Below are 11,013 nucleotides of genomic sequence, written 5' to 3' on the forward strand. Positions count from 1 at the left end.
TATATGGTTAAAAAACAAGCATTGCCTCATTCACTTTGATTGTAACTGCATTACTGTAAATGTTTTCATCTTGCTTTCATGTTTGTGCAAACTAAAGGGGCATATATATATATTTTGCTATTTTCATGTAGAGAAGAAAATATATGAGCTTGACATTTTTGTGTTTAAACCTTCCAGAACATTTTTCTCATTGACATTCAACAGCATTATACAGCATATAACAACATTACTGTAAATGTTTTTCTTGTTTGTTTGTTCAAACTGAGGGACAAATTTAATTTATTTTCCACGGTAATTGACAGCATGTTGCAGGTGGTGTCCATAGACTTTGTATTGGAAATTATCTGAAATATTCCTTTAATGTACAATGAGGAACTTTGAAACACATCAAAAGTTAACTAAGAATATCCTCTGTTTGAGTGGACTTGTTTACCTCACATCCTCCTGAATCTTTCCAGACCGGTTCGGGAAAGACCTACACCATGGGCACGGGCTTTGACGTGAACATCAATGAAGAGGAGCTGGGAATTATTCCACGGGCCATCAGCCACCTCTTCAGAGGCATCGAGGAGCGCAGACAGGCCGCCACAGAACAAGGGCGACCCGTACCTGAGTTTAAGATCAACGCCCAGTTCTTAGAGGTAAATAACAACCTTAACTGTCAGTTTCACTTGTAGTTTGGCTTCATCTGAGCTCAATAAACTACCATTAGCCAACTTTCAACTGACAGATGTGTTATTATATAATGGAAGTGAAGATGTTGAGTTATCTCTCCATATCAGCACTGAGGTTTAAATTTATCCTCTGATAAGTGTAACAGAGCTGCTGTCATGCAAAGGGTGGTGTTGACAGCATGCCACAAATGTAACACGCCTGTCGTAACTTTGGCAGAGATTGGCAGACGTTGGAGATGTTAGCATACATGTCTGAGCTTGGTTAATTAATTACTTAACCACTCCTGTATATTTTCAGCTGACTGAGGTGCGGTGTTTTGTTTCATAGTTGTACAATGAGGAGGTGCTTGACCTGTTTGATTCCACTCGAGATATGGAGGCCCGCAAGCAGAAATCCAACATTAAGATCCATGAAGATGCCAGTGGAGGGATTTACACAGTGGGAGTCACAACACGAACTGTTAGCTCAGAAGCAGAGGTTGGTTTTATACTAGGGTTTGAGGACATATCTTAAGCCTTTCTGCATTTGCTAAAATGTATTTTTTTTTTTTTTATATACTGTATATACTATAATCTTTTTTTCAGGAGTTTTCCCCCCATAAAAAATTAAATAATTAGTGCCGTCAACTCGATTAATCACGATTAATCGCATCCATTTAAGTAGGGATGCACCGATACCGACTCCTGTACTTGTACTCGTACTCGTTAAAATGCCCCGATACCAAACGCCGATACCACACAGCATGTGTTAAGTGCCATATTCAGACAATGAAACACCGACAGCAGAACAACAGACAGCAGAATGGAGTTATTAGAGATTAAGGATGTCTACGAAGTATATGTATGCAATGAATATAATGTTAAACATTCAGTATTGACTGTATAGCTGATGTGCACGAGCTGATAAGCAAAGCATACTGAGTGGATTGAGCGTGCGGCGGCGCAGATGCGTGAACTTGTCGAGTGAATATACCTTTCTCACAGACATCACTGGAAGGTTTGTAGTTCGGTCGGATACGTCAAAAACAAATAAGTAAAACAATGCACAAGTTACTTAACGGTAGGGAGAGAGAGAGAGAAAGCGCGCAATTCTGTTGTGTGATCTTTGATGTTCACACACTTAGCACACGCATCATTTGGATTAAAACTAAATCGTAAAAATTAGACCATTTATAGGGGCATTCACTATAAACATAATTTATTTTTAACCTTAGGCATACACGACTGGCGAAAGTGAATGTAGCAGCCTGTGTGAAATGCGCTGTACTACTTGTCCCTCTCATTCTGCACCAGTACAAATACTTGCACGCGTGTGCAGGACACTATTGCTCATTTATGTAAGTGAGGATAGCAAAATAGTCACCTGTGACAAATTATACCCACAATTTCTTCATAGAGTGGACTACCAGTAAAACTGATACAAATTTGGGACCAAAAATTATTCAGACCGAGTCTGGGAAAAAAAAAAAAAATATTGGTATCGGTACTCGGTATCGGCAAGTACCAAAAATAAAAGTATCGTATCGGGCGAGTACTGAAAAATGTGCATCCCTACATTTAAGGAATATATGTAATATATATTTATATTTATTAAATCTTATATAAATATGAAAATATGTATACATGTAAATATTTCTTAAATATATACATGTATTTGTGTGTACTTATATATACATATAAATATACACAGTACACACACATATATTATGTAACCACAAACTTTTATTTTGGATGCGATTAATCGGTTTGACAGCACTAAAAATAATATCTTTGATTTTTATTTTTTTTATATAGAAAAAAGTACAGTGATTTAAAAATAATTGTATTTATCTATAAATGTAAATAATTTTTTTTTTTTTTTTTTCAGTTGTTTTAAATAAAAGTTGTTTATTATATTTATTTTTCGATTTTTGTCAGTTTTTAATACAAATCAATTAGTCAGTTGTTGTCAGACTCTGTTCCATGTTTTGTGTGTGTCCTGCTCCCCATGTGCCTTCCCATGCCCTTATTTGGTTAGTTTCCTGTTCCTGTCCTGATTAGTTTATTTCATTTGTCCCAGGTGTTTCCCTTGATGTTTCATTGCTCCCAGGTGTGTCTCGTCATCCCCCTCCTCCTGTCTGTATAAATAGTGTCTCCACCGAATATTAGACACATGTTGAAATCTGTTTTAAAAAAATTTGATTGATAACAACCTTCATTAAAATTGTAGTTTAAGATAAGTGTGTTAGCTTTGTATTATTGGGGTATTTAGGTAGAATGAGTTAATATATAACTCTCTTCAGTTTTTAATTTTATGTTTTCTTACAGGACACGGAGACCGATAACAGACTGGTGAATGGCTCCTCAGAAATGAACGAGTTTGAGACGCTAACAGCTAAGTTTCACTTTGTGGATTTAGCCGGCTCTGAGCGACTGAAGAGAACAGGGGCCACAGGGGATCGAGCCAAAGAGGGCATTTCTATCAACTGTGGACTGGTAAGAAAAGAAGTGGAATTCATAAACACTAAAAGACTCACAGTTTCTCAAGTATAGCTACAAGACATAAACAATATGTGTGTTAGCATGATTTCAGTATGATAAAATTGCTTCGTAACCTTTTCTGTCCGAAGTTATGTCCAGTTTTACTACAAACATAAAATTTACTTCAACATAAAATGAAATAATAGTTAAATAATGAATTATCAATTATATTAGAAAATATATATATATATAAGCATTTTTACTGGAGTAAACAAGGACATAATATCTATTTTTGAGTGAACGATTCTTTTAATGTGAGACATTCACTGTATATTTGGTCTGTATTACCTTTGATAACTAATAATTGTGTCTTTGTTTTGTGGTGGTAAAGTTAGCTCTTGGCAATGTGATCAGCGCTCTGGGTGACAGGAGCAAACGCTCCACACATGTGCCTTACCGTGACTCCAAGCTCACTCGCCTGCTTCAAGATTCCTTAGGAGGAAACAGGTGAGCATCTGTACATTATTTCCATTTTTAGACATTGTATTAGGAGATATTGCAGGTATTTGTGCAGTTTTTTAAACATTGCCTCTCTTTTGTGACCTACAGCCAGACAGTGATGATCGCCTGCATCAGTCCGTCAGATAGAGACTTCATGGAGACCCTTAACACGCTAAAATATGCAAACCGTGCTCGCAACATCAAGAACAAAGTGATGGTGAACCAGGACCGGGCCAGTCAACAGATCAGTGCTCTGAGAACAGAGATCGCTCGACTGCAAATGGAGCTCATGGAGTACAAAACGGTTTGTGCAGCGTCTCTATTTGTTTCAAGTTTGTGTCAGAATTCGATTTTCACTATAATGTCTCTAACATGTTTGTGAACAAGATTTTGTTTATATAATATAATAAAGGAACTTTTCTTAATTTTAGTTTTCCTAATTTAAATGAGTAAAGTTATTATTTTTTACATTATTTTAATTTTAGTTAAATTGCTTATAACAAATAATAGAATAGAATAGAATAGAATAGAATACATTATTACATATGTTTATTTTTTTAAACAGGGCAAGCGTATGGTTGGCGAGGACGGTCTGGAAAGCATCAATGATATGGTGCATGAGAATTCCATGCTGCAGACAGAAAACAATAACCTGCGTGTACGAGTGAAGGCAATGCAGGAAACCATTGATGCCCAGAGAGCCAGACTCACCCAGCTACTCAGCGACCAGGCCAACCAGACCCTCGCCAGAGCAGGTACAAACAATGACATATAAAGAAAATATCAAATAGTTTAGATATTAAGTAATAATAATTCTTATACATAGCAAGAGAAGTTAAAATTAAACAATAGTGATATATTTTTAAATTAAGCTGTCGAATTGATTTTGTGTTAAAGGTGGGGTAAGCGATTTCTGGTAGCCCCTATTTTGATAGCTCCGCCCCACACATGCGTACGCAACCCAGTACCCCACCTTTAATTGTTGAATGAATGAATGAATGAATGAATAAATGAATAAATGAATGACAAATGTTATAAATATATACAGTATATGTACATGTATATAGATGTATGTAGATATTATGTACATTTTATTTGTGGGAAATATAAGTGTATAAATAACTGTAATTCGGCAGATAGTCCTAGACTGCAACCCTGATGTTTTGTTTCGTTTTTTGTTTGTTTGTTTTGTTAAAATACATTATTATATTTATTCTGTATGTTTAATGTTTACAACCAGAAAATATTTAAAAAGGGCAAAGCGGACCCTGTTGTCTATTCTGGGTGTGTTTTGTTTTCAGACACATTTTGGAAATGGTTGCAAAACGTTTTTGTAATAGGGTTAAATACTAAGAAAAAAAAAAAAGGTTACTTATCTAGATGGATTAAGATCTCCTAGACACAAGAGGGATCATTTCCTTCATCTCTAAAATACATTATTGTGCTGTTTTTACATACCCAGCAAAATGTTCTTTGACGTTTTGCAGGTGAAGGGAATGAAGAGATCGGAAACATGATCCAGAATTACATCAAAGAGATTGAGGAGCTCAGGTAATGTACGCAAGCACGGTGCACCCATATGTCAGAAATTCTTAAAACCTCTCTATATGTGTAATGTTTGTGTATTTTGTGGTCTTCAGGGCAAAGCTACTAGAGAGTGAGGCTGTAAATGAAACCCTGCGGAAGAACCTGTCCCGTGCCTCCACCCGCTCTTCATTTTACGGTCCAACCTCTGTTACCCCCAGCCTCCTTGCACCCGAAAAAGATGCCACAGACATCATTGGAATTGCAAAGAAAGACCTGGAGAAACTGAAGAAAAAGGAAAAGAAGAAAAAGAAGAGGTAAGCTACTGATATTGATGCTTATAACCATGCAGCTGAGGAACAAGAAACTAAGATTTCCTTTTTATCCCTGGATAAAGAAGGGTGTGTCAGGGATTGTTCTGGTCTGCTGTATGCCTCAAATATGTGGTATACAATTTCTATGCTTCCTCACAGGCATCCTCATTGTAATGAGTTGCTTCCAAGAGGAAACATTTGAAAAATGTTGTAAAACAAATTAATTTATGCGTGACTGTCCATCTTTGTCACAAGTTCTACTTCCCTGACTTTTTCACCCACATTATGCATTTGTCAGGATGGTAATATCAGTTACCGTGAGCTAAAAAAAGAGAAAATAGTTTTTTTAAACCTAAATTCCACATGCAACATGGTAAAGGCAGCTGATCAATGGCAACTGATTATTGCAACTTAAATGGTCATAATTTAGTATTAGTTAGTCATAAATTAATGTAATTTAGTCATAAATTATAATTTTTCATCCTTTTTTATCCTTATTTTACAAAATGATATAAAACTTGAATATAAGTAAATGTTTTAAGTATAAAAAGTTGAATACAAAAATCCATTGGTTGTTTGAGAGTGTAGAGATTTTTTGTCATTTGCAATGATTCACGATGATGGGAGTACTAGTCACTGCTAAGTTTTGTTTACATCAGATTCATTTATTCATTACCCAAAAAAAAAAAAATGGTGAAAAAAAAGGGAAAATTTGGACGTATTCCTGTTCCTCACGTGTTCTTCTCTGCCGTCATCTGTGGCACCGTGGTTCCTCTTACTCTCACTCATCTCCACCAAACCCCCCTCACTCTTGAAGACTCCAGCAGATGGATGAAGGTGCTCATGAAGATCTTGAGAACGTCAGGTTGGAGAATGTCATTGAATGTAGTTGTTCCACTAACCGCAGTCAACACGCCATGGAAAATTTGACCCATTGTACTGCCCTCTTCTTTTCTCTAATATAACACTTTAAACATCAATGGTTCAAGAGTTTAGTGTATATGAACCTGTTTCAAACCTAGTCAAACTCTACATAGTCAGCAACACCAAATAGTGCTCTTCAGGTTAAGCAGCGCATGGTAAAGTTTGACATTAGCATGTTGCTAAGCTAACACTCAGTTACTAAAAGCATAATGGATAACACATAGTCTACAATTATTGGGTCAAATAGTCCATTTGCAGCTATTTTTTATTGAATCTTAGTGATATCTAAGTATTAGTTACCGTTATAGCTAAGTTGAAAAAACCAGCATATGCTGGTTAGATATGTTTTGAAGCTGGGATGCTGGTTTGAGCTGGTTTAAGCTGGTCCTTTGCTGGTCGGACCAGCTTAGGACCAGCTTAAACCAGCAAAGGACCAGCTTAAACCAGCAAAGGACCAGCATAAACCAGCAAAGGACCAGCATAAACCAGCAAAGGACCAGCATAAACCAGCAAAGGACCAGCTTAAACCAGCATCCCAGCTTCAAAACATACCTAACCAGCATATGCTGGTTTCTTCAACAGGGTTATCATTAGCATGTCACTATGCTAATGTTTTGATGCTTTACTAAGCATAAAAATACATAGCACACACAAATAGATGTCTTGTGTGAAAAATATCAATGAACTTGTTACTGTGTGGGATATTGGATTGCCTTAAATGAGATACTGCCTTCAATCTGGGTCAAAAGAATGTGTCTTATGAAGTAGCCTAATTATGTCAGGAGGAGCATATCTTTGTTACCTTAAAATGTTGTCTAGGTACAGTAGGTAGCTCACTAGAGTTTGGAACAAAGCTTTAGAGTCTTTTATCAAAATCTCTTTCATTTAGTCGGGTTTTATTCTGGTAGCCCTTTAAGATGTGTAATCAACTCACGTTCATGTTGATCTTTAATAAATGTAAGAGTTTTCTTTCGAGTTTAACAGTGTAATCGGCTCAACTAACTCACTAACACTGAATGATTTAATCATTTATTAATAGATCTTGGAATCAAGTAATTTGTTAAATCAAAACATTTTTGGGCACCTCTTCAACAATTTCAAGGGGTGTTTATGTAAATGCTGGTACTAATGGGTTTGTTTTTATTGAGTTTAACGTAATAGGTTTAATGTTATTGTATTTATGTCATGCAGTGTCATAAAGGAGGAGGGGCCAGATAATGAGCAGGATAAAGAGGCCTCTGAGAGAGCCAATGAGGAGCCAGAAGTGGTAAGTTTAACTCTCTCCTGTGTGTACATGTAAACATATGCTGCTCTCGATTAATTACTGTCTCTGCGATTCTGTGAGGCCAAAATTTGCTTCTAATAATGCCAATACTCTTGCAGGATGGGAGTGATCATGATGAAGGTGAGGAAGCCGAGGGTGATGAAGAGGAGGATGAGATGGAGGTGGACAGCTCTGATGAGTCTGACTCAGAGGAGGAAAAAGGTACAATGCCTGCATTTATTCTGTGATGTTTCAGATCTTTTTTATTTTTATTTATAATTTTTTTATCTATCTATCTATCTATCTATCTATCTATCTATCTATCATCTGTTGAGGTTAAAAACCTTAATTCTGTGCATTTGTGTGTTGACAGAGGACTTCCAGGCAGATCTGGCCAACATCACGTGTGAGATCGCCATCAAACAGCGGCTGATCGATGAACTGGAGAACAGTCAGAGACGTCTGCACACACTCAAACAACAGTATGAGCAGAAACTCATGATGCTGCAGAGCAAAATCAGAGACACACAGCTGGAGAGAGACCGTGTACTGCAAAACATGGGTACGATACACACACAGTATAACTCAGTGGTCTATATGATCTATAAACAAACTATGCAAGTAATGAGTATTTCAAAAAGATGATCACATTTGGAATGAAATCATGCACCTGCAGCGTTCAAATCTCAGTAAATCTCTAGCGCCCTCTTCTGGCTTGATTTGGAAACAGCTAAATGAAAATGCAAATGCATAATAAACAAGTTATAGGCCTTTTACACACCCGCACTATAAAACAAAGCAAAGTGTACTGTAAGTTGCACAGCTTAACTGTCACAGAAGGTCACAATACTTTACTACTTAAAAGTTGGTAACACTTTAGTATAGGGATCAGTTCTCACTATTTACTAGTTGCTTATTAGCATGCCTATTATTTACCTATTGGCTGTTTATTAGTACTTATAAAGCACATATTCTGCATAACCATATTCTACATCCCTAATCCTACCCAATAACTTAACAAAGCTTAACAACTACTAATAAGCAGCTAATTAGAAGTTTATTGAGGCAAAAGTCATAGTTAATGGGTTGTTAATGGCAAGACCTTAAAATAAAGTGTGACCTAAAAGTCCAAATTTCTATTTGCATTTCTGTGCAGGCTCAGTGGAGTCATGTACGGAGGAGAAAGCAAAGAAGATAAAGTCCGAATACGAGAAGAAGTTGAACTCCATGAACAAGGAGTTGCAGAAACTGCAGTCGGCACGGAAGGAACACGCACGCCTTCTGAAGAACCAGTCACAGTACGAGAAACAGCTGAAGAAGCTACAGCAAGAAGTTACTGAGATGAAGAAAACCAAGGTAGGCTTGTTTGTGTGTGGGGCCATTTACACTTACAGTAGCAACGGTGTCTAATCATTGTCATGGTGGCTTTGTTTCGCTCAGGTGGGTTTGATGAAACAGATGAAGGAACATCAGGAGAGGACCCGAGCCACAGAGACCCGCCGCAACCGAGAGATCGCCACACTCAAGAAAGACCATCGCAAACAAGAGGTGGCGCACTGTACCCTGAGAATTATGGGATATTCTCAGATACAATTCCTGCTCATTCTCTTGTTGTCTTTTCTCTATCTTGTCCCGTTTAGCACCAGCTAAGGCAGCTTGAGGCTCAAAAGAGACAGCAGGAGCTCGTTCTCCGCAGGAGGGCAGAGGAGGTGACAGAATAAGGATTAGTTGGGAATTATGATTTTTTTTTTGTTACAAAAATGCTGGTTTGATAGCTGTAGCTATTTGAAAGGATTTAGAGATGATTAAAAATGGTTAAAAAATAATTTAAAAAAATAATATATACACTACCAGAATTTTATTTTTTGGGTGAACTGTTCCTTTAATTGCTCAGTCATGCCCCTAATGAAAGAGTGACAAAATCTTTTTTTTTTTATTGGAATGAAATGTAACTAGAGATAATATTAAGAGATACGTAGAGAGAAATAAAACTTCATTAAGCTTTATTGACAAAGGAGGCACTTTCCACAAACACACTAGTAAGATTTTATTTTATTTTTTTTTAAGAATTCTCTTCTGCTCACCAAGCCTGCATTGATTTGATCCAAAATACAGCAAAAGCAATAATATTGTGAAATATTGTTACGGTTTAAAATAACTGCTTTCTATTTGAATATATTTTAAAATGTAATTTATTCCTGTGATCAAAGCTAAATTTTCAGCATCATTACTCCAGTCTTCAGTGTCACATGATCCTTCAGAAATCATTGTAATATGCTGATTTGCTGTTCAAGAACATTTTTTTTTATTATTATCAATATTTAAAACAGTTAAGTACATTTTTTCAGGATTCATTGATGAATATAAAGATATAAAGATCAGCATTTACCTGAAATAAAAAGCTTTTGAAACATACACTATACCATTCAAAAGCTTGGAGTCATATTATATATATATATATAAACGTGCTGGTATATAATCCCAACACAAGCATTGATTAGAGCGGACGCGATCAGCTCCAGTTCCCGTGTCTGAGCCGTGACGCCCCGCAGATTTGTGCAGAGCGGAGCGCGAGTGAACGCGGTCATTCCTTCCTCTGTACTACTAGTTTTAACGCGAATAAACATGACTGAACATCTCATGCCTCATGTAATTGCTCAATCAGTGTTTCAACCGTGGAAAGACATCAACAATACAGCGTGGAAATAAAATGTCACGTAGCATTTAATTTACCTCAGCAAGTCATCAGTGTCCACAGCTTGTTAGTTCACTAGAGAAATGAAGTCTAGAGAGTAGCATTTTGCAAAATATTACACCATATACTCATTATATTTTACTAAACCTGTTAGTCTTAATTATTTAATGTACAGTATGTTTAAATTAATCTGTTATGAAACATGCTATGACAGCCATTGTGTAATTGAATATATTTTAACAAATAGCTTAGAAATTGTATTATTTATAAGTTAATTTAAAAACTGCATTATATGCAATTTACATGTTTGCATACAATTTTTTTTTATTTGAGTGTTGATTATTATAGTTAAAAATAAATAGTAATTAAATTTAAGTTTGGACTAAGTTTGAACACTCTAAATTGGAAAGCAATTTTTTCTTAAAGTGTGCATCATCTTTTGAGACAAATTCTTACATTTAATCAGTCAATTATAATAATAATAATACATTTAGGCTGTTGCTAAACAAATGAAATCAGTATTAATAAAATTCATCTTTGCAGAAGTTGCATATGAAGTGGCATTTAGATTTACACATGTTAAAAATGCAGCTTAGAGGGACATGGAATGCTTTAACCTGCAGTTACAAATGCATAAATAATGTTTTGATATTTTAA

General features: G+C 36.1%; 1 protein-coding gene across 1 annotated transcript in view; it reads left to right on the top strand.

Annotated features, from left to right (window-relative positions):
* Positions 1–2,985: 2,985 nt before the first annotated feature.
* Positions 2,986–11,013, top strand: part of LOC107689244 (kinesin-like protein KIF21A) — a 22,296-nt gene continuing 14,268 nt past the window's right edge. The window contains exons 1-13 of the mRNA XM_016487186.1: positions 2,986–3,149; positions 3,526–3,641; positions 3,744–3,939; positions 4,201–4,390; positions 5,123–5,186; positions 5,276–5,476; positions 6,291–6,338; positions 7,589–7,664; positions 7,781–7,883; positions 8,035–8,223; positions 8,818–9,017; positions 9,102–9,209; positions 9,302–9,370. Coding sequence (XP_016342672.1) covers positions 3,024–3,149; positions 3,526–3,641; positions 3,744–3,939; positions 4,201–4,390; positions 5,123–5,186; positions 5,276–5,476; positions 6,291–6,338; positions 7,589–7,664; positions 7,781–7,883; positions 8,035–8,223; positions 8,818–9,017; positions 9,102–9,209; positions 9,302–9,370 — 1,686 coding nt within the window. The 5' untranslated portion in view covers positions 2,986–3,023. The remainder of the gene's footprint in view (positions 3,150–3,525; positions 3,642–3,743; positions 3,940–4,200; positions 4,391–5,122; positions 5,187–5,275; positions 5,477–6,290; positions 6,339–7,588; positions 7,665–7,780; positions 7,884–8,034; positions 8,224–8,817; positions 9,018–9,101; positions 9,210–9,301; positions 9,371–11,013) is intronic.

This window comes from Sinocyclocheilus anshuiensis, unplaced genomic scaffold (genome assembly GCF_001515605.1).
Source record: "Sinocyclocheilus anshuiensis isolate Anshui unplaced genomic scaffold, SAMN03320099.WGS_v1.1 scaffold882, whole genome shotgun sequence".
Classification (NCBI taxonomy): domain Eukaryota; kingdom Metazoa; phylum Chordata; class Actinopteri; order Cypriniformes; family Cyprinidae; genus Sinocyclocheilus; species Sinocyclocheilus anshuiensis.